The 25,072-nt window shown below is 34.1% G+C and overlaps 1 protein-coding gene across 42 annotated transcripts in view; it reads left to right on the plus strand.

Annotated features, from left to right (window-relative positions):
- The window catches only part of arhgap12b (Rho GTPase activating protein 12b), a 106,648-nt gene that overhangs the window by 48,037 nt on the left and 33,539 nt on the right, over nt 1-25,072 (plus strand). For 22 of the 42 annotated variants that reach the window (NM_200874.1, XM_087274827.1, XM_087274782.1 and 19 more), the window contains 1 exon segment: nt 24,185-24,445. In NM_200874.1, coding sequence (NP_957168.1) covers nt 24,185-24,445 — 261 coding nt within the window. 42 annotated transcript variants of the gene reach the window in all.

Below are 25,072 nucleotides of genomic sequence, written 5' to 3' on the forward strand. Positions count from 1 at the left end.
AATATTTTTTCTTCTGGAGAGGCTTATTTGTTTTATTTCAGCTAGAATAAAAGCAGTTATTAATTTTTTTAAAACCATTTTTGGGACAAAATTATTAGCCCATTTAAGCTATTTTTTTTTTTTTGATAATCTACAGAACAAACCATTGTTATACAATAACTTGCCTAATTACCCTAACCTGCCTAGTTCACCTTATTAGCCCAGTTAAGCCTTTAAATGTCACTTTAAGCTGTACAGACGTGTCTTGAACAATATCAAGTAAAATATTATTTACTGTCATCATGTCAAAGATGAAATAAATCTGTTATTAGAAATCCATTTTTTTTAACTATTATGCTTTGAAATGTGCTGAAACAATCTTCCCTCCATTAAACAGAAATTGGTGAAAAAAAATAAACAGGCGCGCTAATAATTCAGGGGGGCTAATAATTCTGACTTCAACTGTATACTTTTGCACTATAATCATAGATGAAGAATATCACATGGGGCTGATTATTACAAATGCAAGTTTAGTCAAGCTCGTGTGATACATTTGGTTACTGGGGTTGAGTTGAAATCTCCAATAGCAGCAGCAGCAGCATAGTAACATGGTGACCTCCAGTGATTTAATCACTGTCAGAGTGAACTGACAGACACATGAAGAGGATCCATAGCGGTTGAAATCCCATCGTAACTCTGCGGAGCGTGTGAACTGCATCTCCATTGATCTCTATGCCATGACCTCTGACCTCTGCTAGCAGACCTTCAGCCTACAAGGCCGACCTGTCCTGCTTTCTCTGAGCTCTTGCATTACTCTCTTTCTCTCTCTCTCTCTCTCTCTCTCTCTCTCCCTCTCTCTCTCTCCCTCTCTATCTCTCTCTCTCATTCACTCTACAGTGGTAAAGTCCAGTGTCCTAATGAGTGAGCCTATTTAAAGAGAACTCTACTGCTTCTATATTTAACTGCCTAAGATGCTCTCTTTAAGCACCTAGTGCCTGCCTCTTTGTGCCTTTGGCTTGGAAAGCCGTGACTGTCTTGTGTCAGATTCTGCTCTCGTATTGGTACTTTTTCATTTTGCTGCTACAAAGACTACAGTTTTGCAGGGTGGGCCTATTTTGGCCCCAGACCCACGGCAGACATGTTTTCTTACCTGCAATCTCCACACTACCTGGTGAGTTCTGACAAGTCAAAAGTTAGAATGCTGAGATGTAAAGGCTGATGTTTAATGCAGGTAGAGTTGTAGTTGTATAAGGCTGTGGCTTTGTGTTTTTTTTATTAATTTTCTCTGTGTTTTCTGTACTGTTGTTATTCATAGCATATTTTGGCATTTAAATGAAAATGCTAATAGAGTGATGAATGAATGCAGTGATGTAATGTGAATGTAGAAGTAATAAAATGTAATGAATTAGGGCTGCACTATTCTGGCTAAAATGAGAATCACAATTTTTTTTTTCTTAAAATCAAGATCACGATACAGTGGATGTAAAATAAAGGTTAATATAAGTAGGCTATTATTATTGTTATTCTCTAACATATGGTAAAACAACAATAATAATATAAGGCCTATGTTTAGGTCCAGTGTTGCTTAAAATGCTAAATTGTGTATAGACTTGGAAGAATGTAGACTTGAATAGACTTTAAATTTGTTGTGTCTATTAATGCCAATAAAGTGATGACATCAGAGTACAACTATTCATAAATCTAAAGTTAAATTATTATGTTTGAGAAATACGTTAGGCTTGCCATTTGCCATTAGCCCCTTTCACACATACAGACCTTTCCGGAAAATTACCGGCAATTTTCCGGAAAGGTTGTATGTGTGAACAGGTCCTTTTTGAAAATACCGGTAAATTCGTTCTGGCTATTTTCCGGAAAGAGAAGTTGTAACATTACCGGCAATTTGCCGGAATGCTGCGCTGTGTGAACGCAGAAGGAAGATTTCCGAAATAAGCTCGTGCACGTCTAGAACGTGCTGACGTGAGACGTCTGCTTTAGCCAATCACAACAGTCAGACGCATTTACGTCCGCGCGGTTTGTGAGAATAAAAGCCTTTGAATATTTTTCCAGACACATTTAGCTGCTAGAAGTTAGTCAGATCACGTTTATATGTTCTTCTTAATGCCAACTGTGCAAATAATCATCGATAAGATGCTTATGATAAGCCGTTGTTTGTTTACCTTCAAGCTTTGCGTGTGCCCATGAAACAGCCTGTGAGCGTCAGCACACGCACATATTTTGAACATCTCGACATGCGAATATGATCCAGTGAAAGTTGTTTACAATATTGATCATCCACAGAGTTTGTAATTTAGTCAAATGTTTACAAATACAAGCGCAGCCGTTTAAAGCTCATTTGTGGTGAATGATGTCAGAATTTACCGGTATTTTGGAATGGATGTGTGAATGCTCTTTTCCGGAAAATTTCCGTAACGTCCTCGCCTGTGTGAACAGCGCTTTTTTGAGTTTACCGGTAAAGTCGTTCCGGAAATTTTCCGGATATTTACCGGTATCACTGTGTGAAAGGGGCTATTGACAACATTATTAGACCATTTTTTTTCTGGTAAGATGAGATATTTGTCATTATCAGATTCTCTCTGGCATTATATTCAACATTATATAGGCTAGAGTATTTATACTGGCGCAGTAAACATTTATTTTCATGCACAACACTTTGTGTTCGCTATAAGTAAAGTAGGCATCATTCCTTCATGCATGCGCGTCCTCTCGGTAGTAAACAAACAGTGCATCAGCTTGTGTTCAGATATCGTAGGCGCTAATACATCATTACATTAAGACAGAAATTACATTTTTGGCTGAATTATACCTTATAAATACAGTATGTGATTTGGAGGTGTCCATGTTGCTGAGCAATGTTTATAAAACAATGTGAAGACTTGTGCGACCTCCTTTATGCTTCTCCCGAACTTGAAAATATAATTGGCTGATTCGTAGAGATGTTGGGTTAAGATTGTGTGGGGGGGTCGAGTCGAGATCGTGATCTTTCTTCGATTAATCGTGCAGCCCTGTAATATATGGGTCAAACACGTGAATGTTTTGCTGATGTATAAAGTGATTTTATTGGAAGCATATTAAATGCGAAGTAAAATGTCTAATTTGTTGTTTCAATTAACAACAAAGTAGTGTTTTAAAGAAAAAAATCTAAATATAATTGAGCAAAATAACTAATTCTATTATTATTCAGCTGATGCATATGTATAAAAATGAAATAAAACTTATTTTGAATTACAGAAGTATATAGAATACATGTTAATGATAAAATTCAAGTAATTTAAATATTTTTTCTGACAAATGGGTAAAAACTAGCAGTTTGAAGAATAGTATAAAGATTTAAAGTTACACCTTAATAATAATATTACTAATAATATTACTAATATTTAGTATTTTGGGGCTGCACTGTGATCCTTAAATAGTGTTGTAATGTTTTCAAATCACTTTTGCTAATTAAAGAGATTAAATTACTTTTTGATGTTTCAGAAACTAAAATGTTTTAAATTTTTTTGATAGAAAATACTTTTAATAGAAGATACTTTATTAAGCAAGGATGCATTTCGTTGGAAAAGAGACTTATAATGTTACAAATGACTTCTTTATCATTTTATCAAAGAATAATTCATCAGTTTTTGCAAAAAGATTAGACTGTTTTTTATTCAATGATAATGATAATCAATTTGTCTGAAATGTGCTCCAAATCAGCATTACACAATACAAGGAATTGTCTGTTGTGCAATCTATCTCTTCCATGACTGGAAAACCCTGTACTTTTGTGGTGAAATCCCACACATAACTTGACCTACGAGGGATGAACCGTGTGTAGGAGAGCAGGATGAAGTCAGTTGTTTTCTGCACAGAGAGCAGCAGAGAGGCAAGTACAGGTTGCGTCACTGTGGCTGTTGATGTCATTTTGCTGATTAACTTGTCATTCATACTGCATGCTCAAACTTCAGCTTTGTTCTGCCAGTGCTGTGGCTTTGTGGTCATCGTGAAAAAGACACATTGTTTTGCGTCTATTTCTGCAGCTAAAGGTCATGTTCAGGCCAAGCATGGGTGTTTTACGCAGCTAGCACGTGGCCTGATATTGGCGCATTGAGCGTTGGGAATGTCTTTCTCCTATAGTTTTGCATAATTGGAATTCCCGTCCCACTATCCTTCAAACACACTGTTCAGTTCTGCCGGCAAGAAAGCTTTCTGGATGTTTCCAATGCAAAGACTGACATTTTTCGACTGCTTATAGAGTAGTGACGCACAGATCTTATTTCTGATAGCTGTTTTTATACAAATAAACTGGCCTGTGCTGATGCCATTATTTTTTTTTTTTCATTTATTTATATATAGTTTTTTTTACAACAGAAACAAGAAATTTAAATATGAATAGATGAACACAATGCATTACATTGAATAACTTGGGGAAAGTTTTGTTGTTTACAAGAAGGTTGGATTTGTTGTACAATCCTACCTAATGCTGTGTTCATGCTTAACGCAGAATTCAGTATTCCTAATGGCCCTTTTCCACTGAGTGGTACAAGTACGGTACGGTACAGTACGTGTCGGTACGGGCCACCTTTATCAAGCTTGGGTTTCCACTGCCAAAAGGGTACCAAACAGTAAGGAAATCTCAGTCAAAGTAAAGCTGCACAGATCGTTTACATATAATATGAGAAGCACTTCTCACAAAACAGATGCTTTATATTTATTTAATAGAATTTCAGAATGTAAAATAAAAACATAGTGATTTTAGTTTTGTGATTTTGTGCTACATAAACACTTGCATAACTTGCACAAAAATAAAACAGTAGAAAGACTAAATAAAAATGCTAATTTGCTCTCTAGTTCACCTGCAGGTGGTGCTTATACAATAGAAAAGCATAAAAAGTACCATTTCTTTGGTGTGTGATGTAAACAAAAGCAGCTGCATGGGTGTTTAATGTGCATTATACAGAGATTGCCCAAAAAGAAAACTTTTTTTCATAGATACTTTTGTAAATCCTCCCACCTCTACTTAATAATCTAGTATTTTCATCTTGTATTTCACACAACACAGATTGGCCATATTAATACAAACACATAAACAAACAAACAAATACAGTTTGTTTCTGAAAATTAGATGGTCGACTGATGGAGCTCTAATCTCAGGAGGTTTTAGAAGTCATAGGTCTGTGTCAAGAAAGTGGCACTTTTGAAAATGCTTTCTGGCTGTGTCCGTGTCTCTCCCGAATCGCCTTGCTCTGTCTATTCATCTTTCTGTTCCTCTTTGTTGAGTCATTGTGAGTTGTTCAGAGGGCAGCTTTGCCTGAATAGCCATTGTGCTCTCTGTACCAAGAGCCGTCATCTCCTTTAGTCCTCGTGGCAGACGTTCGACGAGCGTCTAAGACGTTTCGTTAGCCCTGCTGTGCTTATGTATACAAGGGTGATGGAACAACACTTTAGTTAATCAGTCATGGTGATCTAGCACAGCAAGTGCGCCACAAAATCTTGGCACCTTTGTTAACAAGCCATGTGCTTAATGTGAGTCTAGAACCCACCGTTGGGATTTATTATTAGATTTTGGAAAAGACTAACAACAAGCATGATCACATTTAATATATGTGTGTGTGTGTGTGTGTGTGTGTGTGTGTGTGTGTGTGTGTGTGTGTGTGTGTGTGTGTGTGTGTCAGTTCGTTTGACTGATGTTTGACCTGCTCTAATTTAATTCTGCTTTATAAGATTATTAAAAATACTTCTCCGTCTGGGTTATCAGACTGTGATTATATAAAAGACAAAGAGGAAGAGGAAAATGTCTGTCTAGAAGGCATTTCCTTAATGCCAAATGATACAATCAAGACATTTGTAGTATTGCTTAATATTTCCTGTTATTCATGATGAACTGAAATATTGACCTTTGTAGACTGTGTCTCTAAGGGAAACTGTCTCTTAAGTGCTTCACAGTTATTAGGTAATAATATATGACATACTGTTTAACCCTTGAAGAGGCTGTTATAAATTGTAAATACATCCATAAATACCTTATTACTTTTATAAAATGGTGACCACTCAATAACATTGTTCATGGATTTAAGTCATCCATCTGCACAAGTTGTCGCAGACAGAAAATCAGTGGCAAATTCTTAGTTGATACAAGACTCATCTGACATAATCACTGGTATTTTTTTAAACATAGCAAATCACTTTTTTTTGCTAAATTTGTAGTATATGGAAAAGTTGTGACAGTATTACATAGCTTATAAGCTAAAGGGTGGTTGCTAATGGCATCATGCAGTGATGCACTTTACACAGTTAAGCACATGATACAGGGGTTTGACCAGTCAGTATTAAGGAATGAAGCATGATGAAAACTAATTTAAATTTTAGATTGCAGCTTGTTTTAAGTGGCATTCGTGTTGTACATACTGTAGTACATACTACTTCAGAATGCTTTAACAAATACAAACTTTAGCAGTACATTTTATTAGTCAATTATGTTTGTAGGGAATCACTTATAGCCAGGCTGATTGTTTGAGAGAGAAGTTGAAAATAAAATTGTATATGTATTTGTATTCAGTCAGTGTTGATTACTTGTTTACAAAAAAGTAGTTAAGTATCACATTTTAAAATGCTCGTAATCAGACAAAAGATACTTTTTATGGATTTCATGAACAAATTGTTTATATGATGAATTGGAATATTGAAATTATTTTTTCTCATTATTTTTCTGAAAAAAGATGTAATTCTAAAAACCGTGTCAATATAAAATGATTTAGCTGAGATCGGACTATAACAACAACTATACTATAATAGACTATAGCAAATAGCAATACTAATACCAAAAAAACTGTAGGCCTATTCTTGAGATCACAAGTTTATTTCTTGCTGATGAATGTTCAAACGCTGACAGGCAGAAAAAAAGCGTATTGGCAACAGTTCTTTCTAAGTCAAACCTGTTTCAAAATGATTTAAAGAAAGGGAACAGAACTAATTATATTATTTATATACATTTACTACAAATTTCATCCTGTAATTTGTAATCAGTAGCAGACTACATTTTGTAAGTAATCAGAATGAATATGTCAATTTTATGCCATGTTTTAGATAGCTAATCAAAACAGAAATGTGCGCAAATATGGTAGAATTGATTAATTGTTTTGTTTAATGAATGGTTGAACATCATGAACATTTGCATGCTGTTAGTGAAATTGTATTTTTTATAACGGGGTGTTCATTGCAATATGAAGCAAACTGACCAACCAATAAAGAGTTGCACTTTTAGTAGAGCTGTTGCTGCTACACAAAGGTGCTTTCACGCCATGTTGTAATTACCATAATTACAAGATTCTATCTTGTAAAAAGAGTTCACGCCCTCATAGAACTCATAATTACAACTTGTAAACTGGCAATTTTCTCAAAACTACAACTTGCCATGTCACCTCAGTACCATCTGACCCCTGCAAATCAATTTAGGCATTGATAAAGAAACACACTGCCAAGTCCAAGGTGAAAAACTCTCAATAAGCCATGTGTTGTATTTTGAAATTACAGTTATTATGACTTGCATATAACAAAGACTTTTTTGAGTTTGTGATAAAAGGCTTTTGTCTGTAAACAGCTATTTTAAGCATGTTTTTCTTAATTTCGCATCCATTGTGACCGTGTTAGAAACTTTTTGTTTTGCACTTTGTGCACTGCTGTATTAACACTACTCAATAAACAGCTGCTGCAATTTTTTTTTAGTTATGAGTCTTTTGTAACCTTACTGCTGAGGTATGTTGGTGCACCGTGAAGACATTTAAAAAAAAGAGGATCTTGCAATCAGTTGTGGCAGCGAGTGAGCCAAAGGGTTTAAGTGATTTCCTGAGTCTAATGTGAGTCAGCACTCTACTTGCTGCATTCTGAACTTTTTGCAAGTGTTTGATAAAGCCCTTTGGTAAGCTAGCCAAAATACTATTGCAGTCTTCAAGTCTGGATGTAGCAAATAAAAGGCTTTCAGGGACGTTTCTCACTGCAAGTGTAGGAAACAAAAAATAAATTAAAAGCTGAGCAGAGAATCTTGGATTCAAAACAAAACGACAACAAAAATAAATCACTATATGATTATTAATAGAAAAAAATTCCTGCTGTATCTTTTTTAAAACACGTTTAAAATCACATTGGATATTGTGTTGTGGTGAAAAGAGCTTGTGTTTGGTTGAGCAAGTGCTGGCCTCAAACCAGGTCTATTAGTGCAATCTTTCAATGATGCCACACTGGTTAAACAGTGATTTGGTACAGTATATATATAGTAAGATGCAGTGTTCTAGTGATGTTTTTGTTGTGGGTAGTAGTGGTATGCTACATATGTTTTAGTCTGGATTGACTGGTTTGACTGAAACTAACATCAAACTGTTACCATACCATTACCTTTTTTGCTACTGTGATATAAACTCTCTTAACTACTGTATTTTGCTCAACCTGCCCACACCACTACCATACTTTCAACAGTCCAGCCTTGTAACCCACAGTCCATGTAATTAGCAAGAAGCAATACCTCAACAGGAATTACCGAGGGATTTTCTCATTAGTCAGGAAGCTTAGCCTCCCCAGGGGTGTCTGGACAGGCAGGAGTGTATTCACGTATTGCATGAATGATATATTGTGCTGTGTGGTGCTAATACAGCTTAGCCTCAATTATTGATCGACAGATCCTGTAATATATAAAGTATAATGTTGTCTGAATGCACTGACCAGCATGCTCCTCGAACGCTATCAGGTCATCAGTGTTGGAATTATTGCTAATCATAAATTAAAGGAGTTGTAGTATAGTGTATTATAGTCAGGCTAGACTTTAATATTGCCACACTATAAATTACATACAGAAGCACATTGGCGATACCTAAAGGGATAGTTCACCCAAAAATAAACATTTTGTCATCATTTACTCACCCTTTACGGTTTTTATTTTTCTTCTGTTAAACACAAAAGAAGATATTTTGAATAGCTCTGGAAACCTGTAACAATTGACTTCTATAGAAAAACAATTACTTAAAAGAAAGGAACCCATTACATTTTTTAACCACTTGAGGGTGCGTAAATATTCCATTTTGGGTAAACTATCACTTTAAAAGTGGCTGATATTGTTTGCTATGCTTGTTTACTTGGTCGTGATGCTCCATGTACCATTCAGTGTAGCAGAAAGTCACAATTATTTGCTTATTTTTTTGGAAAATTATTACGTTACTGAATGTATGTGCTATTTTAAAGGAGCAGTTACTATTTAACCTTTTTAAAGTTTATTTGTGATGGTCAAGCAAGGGATTTTACTGGTCAGATTAGTCATTTTCCCCAATCTGCCCTTTCCTTCAGTCTGCTTTACTGTAGAAAATGTAATTCATAGGAAATGTTAAGTCGACAAAAACTACAAACAGAAAAGTTACACTTGTGTTATGGAGCGTGTCAGTTCAATTAAGTGTTTCAGTAGAGCAATTTTTTTAAGCCATTGCATCTGTCAGCACAGAGGAAACACAAAAAGAGAAAGACCAGGAAAAGGGGGAAGGGAAGAAAGAGATAAGGAAAGAATCATCCATTCAGCCCTTCTGTCCAGGAACATATTCACCACATATTAATTCATGGTTTGAACCAATTTAGATGACTTTTCAAAGAATTGTTTATAGTTATATGCTCAACATTTGTTGCAAATTTTGTCTATTCAGTCATATACTATATCGATTATAATGGTGTGCAATGATGAAATAAGAAAGTTTGACTTCCAAAAACTTTATTAGCAATGGAGTAGTTTAAGTTTTGCACTAAGTTAAAGATAAAGGCCATGCGTTCACTCGCATGCAGTGTTTTGAGCTCAGAGAACAGAGTGTTGCACACTAGGAGTCCTCACTAACATTTCTGAATAATTAATAGTGGGTTTTGGGGAGATGAGGGGAACCAATGAGAACACAGGGATCTGTATGGTTGCGGGACGCACCGTCTGCCGTAGTGGATTTGGGACTGCCATCAAAGCACACCGCCTGCAGGTTTTTTTAGACACACGCGCACACACTTACACACACACAGACACAAACATTTATTCACTGCCACATTCATTGATTGTGATTGAGGCATATCTACTCATTTTCATAATTAGCTAATTTGCAATGTGGTCTTATGAGGATAGTTCACTCAAATATGAACTTCCTCATGTGAATGCATCTGACTTGCTTTCTTCTCTGAAAATCTGTGGGATTCAAAACAACGTTGTGTCCTACTGACCGTAATTTTGGGCAGCAAAAAGAAAAACACTGAAGCATTCATCAAAATATCTTCATTTGTTATTGGATGGATGCATATTAGGTAGATTGATATTGGATGGATTATAACTGATTGATTAATGGAAGGAGGAATACATGATGGATGGACGATGGATGTAATTATGTTTGATAGGTGGATTTGTGATTCAATGATTGGATGGATTCTAGATTAATGAACGGAAGATAGATGGATGATTGATATGTGGATGGATAACTGAATGATTTGTTGGATGGGTTATTGATAGAAGGATGAATATACATATGTCAATAAATGGTAGATGATGGGTGGATTGTATGTGAATAAAAAGATGATAGATGAATAATAATAGATGGATGATGGATAGATGAATGATTGATATGTGGATGGATGATTGAGTGGAGGAATGAATGATTTGTTGGATGGGTTATTGATGAATGAATGAAAGGGAAATAGTCATGATAGATGGATCATAGATAGATTGATGGCTGGATGAATGATAAATGATGGGTTGATGAAAGATGACTGGGTGGATGATAGATGAATAATAATAGGTGGATATTAGATAGATTGATTGATAAATAATAATTTAATGTAGGGAAGATAAATGGATGATCGATATGTGGATGGGTTATGGATGGAAGGTTGAATGCACATGTTAGATGGATCATAAATAGGTTAATGGGTGAATAAATGGTAGATGATGGGTGGATGGTATGTAAATGAATATATGATAGATTAATAATAATAGGTGGATGAATTGATTTAGATGAATAATTAATTTATATGTGGATGAATAAATGATTGGATAGGTTATTGATAGAAGAATGACAGGGGAAGAGTCATGATAGATGGATCATAAGTAGGATGAATAATAAACGATGGGTTGATGGAAGACGAATGGATATGATAGATGAATAATAATAATAGGTGGATGTTGTAAAGACTGGATGGATGTATTATAGATTAATATATGGAAGGCGGATGGATGATTGATATGTGGATGGATAGATGGATGTACAAGTTTATGTTTGGATTAATAGACGGATGAGAAGACAACAGTTGTGATCTCCCAAGGACACTACATACCCCCCTACCCCCCGCACCTCAGCTTCTTACCAGGTTATAATAGTCTCCAGATTGTTGGGCAGTGCTTTTTGGTTTTCGGCAGGTTTTAAATGGTTTTTGGGCTGGAATTAGTCCGCTACATCTGGCAACACTGAGCGCTTTACTAACAGAGAGAGAGAGAGAGAGAGAGAGAGAGAGAGGAAAAAACATTACCTGATGGATCGTTGGTAATATTTCCGCAAGATGACCATGTCGCAGTTTAGCTAAATTAATTCACGCCTAGCTCCTGAAGTGACGTGCGATGCATTAAAACATTGTTTTCCAGCCGCATCTGCACTTTATTCTCGAAATGTATAGTTTGTCTAAAGTGATGTATACAAACTATATAGTATACTATGAACAGGGATACAATCAGTCAGCGCAGTCGTAGCTCCATAGTTAAAAGCGACATTTTGTGTCTGCCAGTTTGTTTATTTGCAGGAGTTCCATTTATGTTTTTCCCACATGTTAATTCTGACCAATCGATAAGCAGTTAAGCTATGCTCGATAAGCTATCTTCAACAACATCTGGCTAATGAGTGATGTGGATTTTGTCACATGACTTCATTTTGGTTCTTTTCATCTGGTTCGGACCAAAGCCAGCAGTGTGGTGTGAAAACGACCCAAAGACGGCGGAAAATGCTACAATGCATCATTTATTGCCCTTGGTCCGGACCAAATGAAGCGAACTACAGATGTAAAAGCTCCCTAAGTTGATTTTTTTTAATAAATCCTTGTTTTCTGGATCCCCACTTTAAGTGTTTTGTTTGGGTCCTCAACTGCCCCTGTGACTTAGTGTTTCTGCTCACCAGTCTCAGGGTGCTTTCACACTAGCACTTTTGGTCCGCACCCGGGTTCGATTGACGTCATAGTACAGTACGTTCAGCTAGTGTGAACGTGTCTTCTGAACTCGGTTGCGCACGCGTGAACCGTACCCGAGTCTGCCTAAAAGAGGTGGTCTGGGGTACGATTCATGCGAACTCTAGTACGGTTCACTTCTGATGTGAATGCAATCGTACCAAATCACGGAAGTGAACTGCCAACTGTACAACAAACTATCCTTTTCATAACGTTCGTTCGTGTTTGTGTGTGTGTGTGTCACATTTTTGCGGCAGATGGACGCGAGTCGCTTTCTGTATGTCCAAAACCAAAAGCTTCAGTAAAAGCTGAATGACCGCGATGTGCCGAAGTCTTTCCAGCGTACAGGGGTTCAGAAGGAAAAAAGACAGTGTGAACACAAACCAACCGAGGAGGTGGCAGGGGGAGACAATCGATCTTGGGTACGGTCCAGGCAAATGAACCAAGTGTGAAAGCACCCTCAAAAACAGAGACCTGGGTTCAACACCCGTTCGTGACAAGGATGAAAGGGAAATACACAAATGTTAGATAGATCATAGTTAGGTTGATGGGTGGATGAATGATAAATGATGAGCGGATGGAAGGTGAGTGATGAGGGAAGATGAAAAATAGGTGGATGGATGAAAGATGGATTATTGGTAGGTGGTGGATTGATGAAGGAAGATTGGATGGTTGGATGGATTATCGATAGAAGGATGAAAGGGAAATGGACATATGTTAGATGGATTATACAGGTTGATGAGTGGACGATAGATAAAATAGGTGGATGTGAGACAAATCGATTATTGAATAGTTGATTGGATGGATAGACAATGGTTAGGTGGACGATTGATTGTCTGGGATTGTTGGTTGGATGATAGATAATTGAAGAATTAATGAATTGATGATGTGTAGATGGATGGATATTTCTTTCAAAATATAGCTGAAGATTAAAAATAAAACCATTATTTACAATTAGCTTTTACCTTTACCTACAGTACATTGCAGTTACACCCATTTTGTCCGACATCTGTTAGAGTGCTTGAGTGAGGAGAGTGTACAGATGTTCTTTATGCTGCTCTGACAGATGGCTCATATTCTCATTGAGTGCTGTACAAACAGCCAGCATCAGCGATGAGCACAGGAGGTCTGTTTGTGTATGTGTGGGATCACGCCGCATTAGACTGTGTGCGCCCAAGACCTAAAGGTTAATTGGTTGACTCTCCATCAGAGTTTGAGCACTGCTGAAGTAGCTGAGCTGTGAAATGGTGCTCAAATTCTCCATAAACTTTGCTGTCTGCTACTAAATCAGCTTCCTGGAGCCACACTTATTGATTCGTGTGTGTGTTTGTGTGTAGTTGTGTCCTTCTCGACACAGTTGCATTAGATGCTGTGGTCTCGTAGTGTAGATACAGACAGACCCTCGGGGGCTCTGGGGGATGTGGCTGTGTGGCTCTGCATATGTCACAGATGTGCTAATGTGTGGCTGAGCGGATGCATCCTGACTGCAGGCGGTCAGATGGAAATGTAGGTTACACTGGTCATCCATACTCAGTCCAGGAGGAAAAGAGTGAGTCTGTCTTTGTGTAAGGGCTAGTGTCTGCGCTCTTTGTGAGAAAAGGAAGCAATTTTATTTTTATAACCATGCATTGTAAAAAAAAATCTTCCTAGCGTAATTTTTTTGTTGAATCAAATGAACTTTTTGTCATTAGGGCTGGCCGATTCATTGAAAAATAATCGAAGTTGTCATTCACAACCTATAATTGATTGAATTTTTCCAGGTCGAGTACTTTCCCTACCACATGACCCCACTCCGTTATGTTATTCCGCCAACGTGTCGATGCTGGACAACTTAAACACTGAGAAAGTAACAAGAGCAGCTTGTACCAAAGAAAAATGCGTATTTACTGTACAAAAACGATTAGCAAAAAAATTATAAAATAATCAACATTGAGCTAAAACGTTCAATTAACCGAGATTTAGATTTTAGGCCAAAACTCTCATTCCTAGTTGTCGACTAAACATAAATAAAAGTAAATAAAAAAAATATATATTACATTTAACTTAATTTAATTTAACTTAATTTATTACGTTAATCAGGTTTCGATAAATTTTTTTAGCTGTATATAGTTTAAGTAATGTAAAAACATTCGTTCTCATGACTTTTTGTCATATAATGTTTTTTATAGTTTATTTATAATTTAAGTAGAGTTGTTTTTTTTCATCCGAAACATGCTGTGACGTGTATTTATGTGTTTATTTATTATTTATTTCAATAAATCTTTTGTAAAGCAGCTAGCTTTCATATTGTGCTCACATTTGAGAGATTGAGTAATTTTCTTGGTGATTTCCCAAGTGTCACATGTTTCAGTTTTACTTTAAGTAAATTACTCTGTGCTTGATGTTAATAATAATAAATGTTTTTTAGGACTGCGGTCTGGGTTGTTCTCTGACATATCAAAACTTGATTCTCTATTCAGTTGAGTATACAGTTGAAGTCAGAATTATTAGCCCCCCTAAATTATTAACCCCTTAATTTTTTTTCAACACATTTCTAATCATAATAGTTTAATAACTCATTTCTAATAACTGATTTATTTTATCTTTGTCATGATGACAGTAAATAATATTTGTCTAGATATTTTTCAGGACACTTCTATACAGCTTAAAGTGACATTTAAAGGCTTAACTAGGTTAATTAGGTTAACTAGACAGGTTAGGGTGATTAGGCAAGTTATTGTATAACGATGGTTTGTTCTGTAGACTATTGAAAAAATATATAGCTTACAGGGGTTAATAATATTTACCTTAAAACGTTATTTTTTTTAAAATAAAAACTGATTTTATTCTAGCCCAAAATAAAACAAATAAGACTTTCTCCAGAAGAAAAAATATTATCAGACATGTGAAAATTTCCTTGCTCTTTTAAACATCATGTGAGAAATATTTAAAAAAAGAAAAAAAATCATTGTGGGGCTAATAATTCTGACTACAACTGTATATACATTTAATACAAAAGTTTTAAGTATTTCTAGAAAAGAAGAGCAAACTTTAGTTTAGAAATAGTGAAATAACAAAAAGTAATTTATAGCCATTAATTTGTATATTAATGTAAATGTCTTTATGTTTGTTTTAAATTCCAGGTAAATGTGGGAAAATGTGAACAGAACCCACCTCTCCAGTATATCGAATATTGATGAAAGATTGATTCAAGATCAGTTAATTTCATGAATTTAAATGGCACCTATTTTACCCCTTTTACAAGATGTAAGATAAGCCATTGGTGTCTCCAGAATGTGTCTGTAAAGTTTCAGCTCAAAATACTCATCAGATCCAGAATCTGCCCACTTTGCTGTCTGAGTATACTGTAGCTGTTTTTGCAGCCTGTGGCTTTAAATTTGATTGAGCTGCTTTTTCACACCCACCGTTACTATGTGTGTCTGCTTCTCATCATGCATTACGTCAGATAAACAGCAGTCGGTGACAGAGAAAGACTCGGATGAAGCTGAAATACAGTTCATAATCAAAAATACTAAGTAAGTTTATTTGATGTATTTGTGGTGGAGTTTATTCAAGCCTTTCTGAAATGATGAGTTTCACATAAATGCAGTACACACACATAATAGCGTTTACTGACACCATGTGGTTGTGGTGAGATGGAACAAATATTTGAATCCTAGTTTATTTGCAAAAAAAGTTCTGTGGATATGTGTATACATGTTATTATGCAAACATGGCGGCTGTCAATCAATTCGGTGGGTAGGGAAAACCGCACTGTTGCAGTGGGCCTTGAAATCACTGGGATTTGGGTCCTATTTTAACGTCAGGAAATTAAAAAATATATATTTTTGTTGAGGCTATATCACTCCACTATGACAGTGGACACACTATACATGCACACAGTTCTGACCAAACAGCTTAATAAAGTAAATCAGTTTTGAATTAATGTCACGTTATGCAACTTAAAAGACATTTGTTTTGTTTTGTTTTAGGTTCAGAATTAAAAGCATGAATGCCAAACACCAGGCATAAATGCAGGATTTTATTTATTTATTATTTTTTATTTTTTTATTTTATACTGAACTGTGAAGTGTTAACACTTTTTAGTGTATTTTTTGTGGAAAATATCCTAAAGCATACATGCAAGCGTATCCATAGAAACATCTCAAGAAAAAAAGAATCGTGACCTTATTCAAGTTTTCAATCTCACTTGTCTTTCTTTGTTTTTCTCTCTCTGCGCTGTACCTTATTCACACTCTGTTATGTAACCATCTTAGAGAGTACTGTATGTCACAGCTTAGCACACAAGGCCTTTAAGTAACTCTGTTCATGGCATGCATAACCTTAATGGACCCTCTCTGGAATACTCCATTTTGATTGGTCAGTAATGGCATTTTGCAGTCCAGCATTGCTCTATAATGATGGCTGAATTATATAAATGGACATTGCCTCAGACCGCACAATGTTCATATAGCTGTATTTAGGCTTGTGAAGCTTCAGTCATAATCTGCAACTGAGCTAATACAATTATTTTAAATCAATATTTAGTGCTCATTTAAGTTATTTATTTATTTTTTAAGCAGTGCAAAATTGGGTAAGAATGTGCAGTCAGCATTAATCAAAGGGATAAGGCCAAAGGCTCTCCAGTAATGCATATGGAGTTCTGTAATGTGTACAGAGTTGTAGTTTGCTATCTATGTAGGGACAAGACATAATGATTTTTTATACTGTGCAAACTGTTTATATTCTATCCTGTTATCCAAAACCTAAACCTAACACTGCGCTTTGATATTTTCTAAATTAATTCATTACGATGTACAGTATGATTTATAAGTCACCTTAGTTTAAGTCCCCACAATGTCCTCATGCATTGGTGTTCAAGTTCAAGTTTCACCAGAATTTGAATACACACACACGCACGCACGCACACACGCACGCACGCACACAGCCAAAAGTAATGAGATGCTTAGGAAGGAAAGGAATGCAGGTTGCCATGTTTACATATAATCCAACTGTGGCAGAAGGTTTATTGGTATAAGGGGGACCCCTAGTGGCCGATCTGAAGAACAGAAAAGATGTGGATCTTGTGTCTAATTTAAATATAAGGCAGTTAACATCATGTGTCAATATACATTTTAAGCTGAAACTATTTTACATTGAGTTTGCATGCTTATTTACGAATTTTAATTACTTTTATTTACGTACATTTTAAAATGTATATATTGATACAAATATGTGTAGTTTAACATGCTCAATATTAATAAACATATGATATATCAGACTATCAAAATATTAACAATTATATATTAAAAAGTTTAAATTAATATTACAGTACAGAATTTATATGAATATTTTGTCATTGTTTAGTTAAAATTATTATTAATAAATATAGTTGTTTATAATTAAATGTTTAGTTTTAGATAATTCATGTTAATAGTATCTATTTTAATTTCTAATTATTCTGTGATGAATAATTTAAATAAATTCCTATTATTAATTGATAGACAATATAGATGATATGATAATTATTAATATTATAAAATAAAGGCTTGTAAAGGTTTGACTACTAGAGTATTATATTATATTATATTATATTATATTATATTATATTATATTATATTATATTATATTATATTATATTATATTATATTATTCATTCATTCATTCGTTTTCTTTTCGGCTTAGTCCCTTTATTAATATTATATTACATTATATGACACTTAATACAGTAAATTAAGTGACACTTTACAATACACTGTAAAAAAATGACTGTTGGTCATTTTACAATAAGGTTCATTAGTTAATGTCAATTAATGCATTTACTAACATGAACAAACAATGAACAATTTATTTACCACGGTATTTGTTCATGTTAGTTAACATTAATGAAAATACAGTTGTTCATTGTTAATTCATGTTAACTCATGGTGCATTATCTAATGTCAACAAGCATAGACTTGGATGTTAATAATGCATTAGTAAATGTTCAACTATGATTAATAAATGCTGTAAATGTTTTGTTCATGATTAGTTCATGTTAGTAAATGCATTAACTAATAAACCTTATTGTAAAGTGTTACCCATTTATTTTTGAGTGTATAATATAATATAATATAATATAATATAATATAATATAATATAATATAATATAATGTTTGCTAATGTGTATTTTCAAAGAGACAAATTAAATGTAAAATATTTAATTAAAATATTTTTTACAGTTTTGTAACTTCTTTATATTTATAACATTATTATTATTATTATTATTATTATTATCATTATTTATTATTTATTTATTTATTTTAGAACTGTATGATATCAGTTATAACCCGAGTAGCTCTCATACTTCAGCATAAACCTGAAAGCAGTGTTTGCCATTGATCACAAACAGATGAATAAACTGATGAATCATCTCCAGATCAACATTTCAACATTTTCTTACGTCAAGCTTGTAGAATCCAGTTTTTGGTGCCACTGCATCTATAGCACCATTGTGATGTCTGAGTGAGCAAGCACATTTGGAGCAGAAACCATCAGACGCCTCTGTACGTGTGTATCTGTGTATGTGTGTGTGTGTGAGTAAGCGTAACCACAAAGGACTTCATTAGCATCCATATCTGTGCATCTAATCTGCAAACATCTCTGGAACAACAACAGACCTCTCATAACATGAAACCGCTCGGCATTCATAGATGCTTCTGTCTGAGCTCGTATACACACGTTTGATTATGGTCATGTTTTGGTACACTCTCGCAGCTTCTGGCTCTGCATTTCCTTATGGGTGTGGGCTTGGCATTTCCATGTGGCTGAGTGTAGATTTGAATACATTTCTCTGGTCTGTGTGTATGTGCATGTTAAGACTGAGTTGAATGAATTCATGGTCACTTCAGTTTGAGTTATTCTTGAGTCATTTTTTGTATCAAGTAAAATTGTAGGATGCTCTCTCTTAATATAATATTTACTGTACTTGTTAATACAGTGTGGATATTGTTGAGGCAGAGAGAGAGATATGCAAACACGGGTTGAGGTTTAAATGCAGATCCTGAGCTGGAAAGTTTCACTATCTCTATTGAGTTGAATAGAAAAAGAGCTGCGGCTGAAGACACCAGCAGGAATCTGAAGGTAAAGTTTGCAGGTGTTTTATACTGTATATTATATTTAGATTGGGAAGGTGTTAAAGTAAGTTCACTTTATAAAATGTGATTGAAAAAAGTCAAGACAACAAATATTTGTATGTTGCTTTAACTTATTTTAATACGTTAATCAGGTTTCAACTAATTTTAAATATCAATACTAAATTATACTATTTTATAGTAAACTTAATATTTTCAGTTAATTTAGCTATAAGTTTGAAAGTTAATTTGATTCAACTAAAAAATGAAGGCAGTTAATTCTAATATAGTTTAAACCCATTGCTTTAAAAGCAACAAGTTGACTTGAGTGAGTAAATTGGAACTGTTGTGTTTGCTTAATGTATTTTTTATAATTATGTCCAGACAGTAGTTCAATTGCTCAGTTGTTTTAAGGCAATGGTTTAAAACAATTCTCACTTTTTTAAGTGAATCAACTAAACACCTTTTTACAGTGTATTTTCAGTTATATAATATTATATTGACGATGATTATGATAATAATAATATTAATTTGGAAAAATTAAATAAAAATAAATTAATCAATTCTGTGATGGATTGTTTTTTTCATTGTACTTTCCATTATATGATATTATATTGATGATGATTATGATAACGATAATAATAATATTAAATTGTAATTAATTTCAATTAAAAAAAATTAATTTTGTGATGGAATTCATTTGAATGTTCATAAAAAATAAATGTGTTAAAATGACAATATTTATTTTTAAAGAGACATTTGTAATGTAATTTTGAAGTTATTCAACAATTAACATGTGTTATCATTTAATATTTACTTGTTGTAGTGTGAATTATGATCTCAAATACTTACATTAAGTCTTTATTCTTTTAACATTGTCTTTGTTATATTTTTTTATATAGGTATACAAATTATTACTTTTATATATGTATACTTTTCTTTTAAACAAGAAGTTGTAACACCATGTTAGCATTATACAGTTGCAGTCAGAATTATTAGCTCCCCTTTGAATTATTATTATTAATTATTATTATTATTTGATATTTCCCAAATGATGTTTAACAGAGCAAGGAATTTTCACAATATGTCTGATAATATTTTTTTCTTCTGAAAAAAAGTCTTTGTTTTATTTCGGCTAGAATAAAAGCAGTTTTTTTTTTTTTTTTAAACGTTTAGGGTCAAAATTATTAACCCCTTTAAGCTATATATTTTTTCAATAGTGTACAGATCAAACCATCGTTTTATGAAATAACTTGCCTAATTACCCTAACCTGTCTAGTTAACCTAATTAACCTAGTTAAGCCTTTAAATGTCACTTTAAACTTTATAGAAGGTCTTGAAAAATATAGTCAAATATTATTTACTGTCATCATGGCAAAAATAAATGAAATCAGTTATTAGAGATGAGTTATTAAAACTATTATGATTAGAAATGTGTTGAAAATATCTGCTCTTCGTTAAACAGAAATAGGGGAAAAATTAACAGGGGGCTAATAATTCTGACTTCAACTCTATGAATAAGAGAACTAAAAAAATATTTAGAGAAAAGAGGAGGGGGAAGAAGGAAAAAATATTAGGGGGATGATTTGAGGTGTTTCTACTAGGGTCTAGGGTTTAATCACTGCTCTCTTGTTAAAATACTCAACAAATGGATTCCATACACAGAACTTCTTAGTTTTATTTTAAGAGAAAGTCTAAGCTTCTCATGTTGCAGGCAGGGCATGACATTTTTTATCAATGTTTAGCAGTGGGGAGGATCTTTTTGTTTCTAATTCAGTAAAATCAGTCTACGTGCCTGAAGGGTTATACATCTAATCACTGTAAGTTGATTGTTAGATAGATCTGGGTCATCACTGACACCAAAAATAGCCAAAATAGGCCCAGTGTATATTTTTTTTCTGATATTAACCATAGAACCAAAATCCGATTATTCTTAATTGAATTTGACAACTCCAAAACGTGATCCGGGATGCCGGAGTTTGATTGCATCTGTCTATGGATCTATCTAGTTGGATCCTAAATTGTATTAAACCGTGCTTAATACAAAATGAACTTGTTCTTGTGCTTCCCTCCTGTTTCCATATTTCAATTTATGCTCAAAGCTCCTCTTACCATGCTGTTTTGATATGCTGTAATGAAACATTTAAAATAATAATTAGCTTATTAAAGTACTTTTACTGGAAAGTTGAGCGATAAAATCTCCAAGTATCTTAGAGTAGTTTTGTGATCGTTATTCAAATAAATAAATATCTGACTAAAGGATATTAAATAAAAATAATGTTGGCACTTTTGTTTGGAATGTTTTGGCCATCATCACACAGTCCCACAGGATTTTGGAAAATTTTGAAAACCGCTGTGAGTCTATTACCACGATTGACCTTATTATTTCAGTATGACAGGAAATCCCATCTGTTTTCATGCATGACAGGATGGATTATCCAACAGGCTTTTCCTTCTCTTCGAAATACCCTGACCAATTCCAGCTCTGTGCCAACGGGCCTTTCCAAAAAACAGGAATTGTCAGACTTTTTTCCAAGGTTAGCAATGGGTCATCGCTTTGTTGGTTTGGTTCTTAGTTTTTGTGTCACCCAATGTTCAATAACCCTCTCTCAGATCGCTCAGTTTTAGCATATTTATTAGCAAATTACTATCCTGTATCGGGTTTACTGCTCTCATCTGTGTTTTCAGATGGGGTATATGAAGTGTTGGTTCTGTTAATGTTTAGTCTGCTGTAGTTACTGTTCATCTCAGGTGAGAGATTGACTGCTATTTTTGTTCTTCCTCTTTCAGTCGCTCGGCTTTCTTGTATTGTGTGGTTTGTTTTTACGTTGGTGAAGCTCAGAATGAGTTACACTGAAACAACATAGCTTTCAGCATCGAGGATGTTATGTTTGTAACTGTGTAAAGTATAGAGAAACTTTCTAAAATAACTCGTTCAGGCAACTTTTAATTGACTTTCTACTATAAGTTTTACTTACCAGATGTTTCTGCTATACCGCACTTTTACTGTGATTGCAGTGTGTTCATTTGGGAAATCGTTTGTTACCAAGCTAAATTTATACTATATTATATTCATTAATGCTCTGTATGAATAGAAATGTACTTTTAAATGATGGCATCCTCTTGTGCACTGTAGGCTGATTTTGTAATTAATATTTGTCAGTTTCATCTTTGTGATTTTTAAAGCTTTATAGCAAATGATTTAAATGTTTTAAATGTAATTTAGTGATTTATAAATAGTTAGGAAGAGCTGTTTAAAAATTACTTCTTTTGTTTTGTTTTACACTTTAAAATTACTATAATTAAGTGCTCAATGTACCATTGGAAAGAAAAAATATATATATATACTCATTATTTTTGTATAAAAATGATAATAATATACAGTTGAAGTCAGAATTATTAGCCCCCTTTAAATTTTATTTAATTAAAAAAATATATATATTTCCCAAATTATGTTTATCAGAGCAAGAACATTTTCACAGTATGTCTGATAATATTTTTTCTTTGGAGAAACCCTCACACCGCGCAAAAATAACACATTTTATGTTTATTTTCTGCTTTGTGATGGCATATTTCCATTCTTATCTCTTATTGAATTCTCTTCATTTTTTCTTCTTAGTAAGTTGTTTTAAAGGAACAGTTTGAGAGTCCAGCCAGTTGTCGGCAGTAAATGCCTCAATAAAACAATTGACAGATGTTTTCGGCACTTAGTAAAGCTTGGATATCTCTATAGAGTCTCTCTGTTTCCTGGCAGAATAAATCAGTTTTATTAGCTACTCTTCTTTCATTTGGCTGTGTGGTTTGACAGATGTGTGTGTGTATGCTTATTATAAAACATTCTATGCTGAAAAAAACAAATATTAGCTTTATTTTACAGAGCTGGAAAATATTTAAAGGGAAATGTTTAAATGGTTGTCTTCAGGAGGAATTTTTGAAAATTTGTCATTGACCATACCAAAACAATTGTGTGACTTTTTGTCAGTGTTGTTGTTATTTGTATTTTTTTTTTTTTTTTGCACAATGAATGCTTAAGAAATTGTTATGACCATTGTGTGAATTATACATTGATTAAACGGGGTTCAACTGTTTCAGTTAGTTTGTATACTAACATGTACTACAATACTGTACATGTTTCAGTCATTTATGAATTTGTTTTTAGTTGCATCTAGTTTCTTAATTCAGCTTGTTTGAGTTTCAGCCTTTTGAGGGATATTTAATGTATTCTGACCTACAGTATTCACTGATTAGCTATTTGAGATGTTACAGTAAGTTAAACTACAAACTATGTGTCTAATTTGACTTCATTTCATGCTAAATCTACATACAAACACCAATTTACAAGAAAACCAAGTCTTGTAAACACGATGTCTATCGGGGCTCTAGATCTGCCCATTTCAGAATTGTTTCTCGAATAGACATGGGCGCGATAATGCATTCACAATGGTTTGAACCATTATAGGGGTGGTCAGTTGTATATTTATGTTATCTATTATTTTAATTATACAGATCAGAGTAAAATATTTTTCAGTATTAGAGGACTGACCCCCCATACATCTTGTTTTGATGTCTTTCAGGGGGATCAAGCGTTAATTAGGGGAGTCAATCCTTTCCTAACCCCCCTGTAATTCTCACCCTGGTTATGATTGTAAAAGATTTTTTAAAATAGAAAGCTGCATTTATTCTAGCTGAAAAAAAATAGATATTTTCAATCTCCAGAAAAAAAAAATGTATTTAGGAATGCTGTGTAAAATTCCTTGCTCTGTTAAACATAATCTGGGAAATATTAGAAGAAAAAAAACAAGGGCCAATAATTTTGACTTAATCTGTACATATATATACACTCCTACATAAATGCAGACCTGAAACAAAAGATGACATAATTTCCCTTTGTGTTTTGTGTACAGAGCGTGTCTCTAAGCGGACAGGGTCGACCCGAGTCCCCCGTTTACACCAACCTGCAGGAGCTGAAGATCTGCCAGTCGTCTGTGCCGCCTGTGCCCTCCACTTCTCCTCTGCATGTGTTGGGCGACTGGGAAACACACAAAGACACGAGCGGAAGAAACTTTTACTTCAACCGCACGACGCAGGAGAGGACCTGGAAACCCCCGCGCTCACGGGACAACGGGGTCAGTCGTGGAGACACATCCAACACTGGAGACATGGAGGTAATGAACATCACAAACAATCATTATTGGTCTGCTGTGGCCAAACAGTAAATTGATAAATGTTTGAATTTAAATGTCCAATTCTGAATGATCATAGTTTGCAAGTTGAAACCTCATCTGTAAATTGCTTCAACATTTTAATTTTGTAGTTTAAATGAACAGTTTTTCACAAAATACATATATTGTTACAGATTACAAGATTACAGTACAGTTACAGTATTATACACCTGAAAGATTGCACATGATTCATATTGAGAATATTGCCCTATATATAAAACAGAAGTTGGTACATTAATGCATTTGTTTTGCACGTAGAACCATACTAGAGAAACATAACACAAAAAGTATAATACAAGTTTGTAAATGTTACATTTTTTTCCCTTTAATAGCTTGATTTATCATTAATTATTGTTATTTATTTATGTGTTTGTGTATTATTATTTTGTTTTTATTATTTTTTCATTCCTTTCCATGTTACATCTTAGCTCAATGCCTTGCAATAAGGTTCATTTACGTGTTTTGTCTAGCAAAAGGTAGGGTGGAGGAGTAGTTAAACATATATAGTGTTCACTTGTGTACTGAATTTATTCAGTAAATAGCTTATGTGAAGATAATAAATAAATTGAT

This window comes from Danio rerio, chromosome 12 (assembly GCF_052040795.2).
Source record: "Danio rerio strain M-AB ecotype USA chromosome 12, GRCz13ab, whole genome shotgun sequence".
Lineage (NCBI taxonomy): Eukaryota > Metazoa > Chordata > Actinopteri > Cypriniformes > Danionidae > Danio > Danio rerio.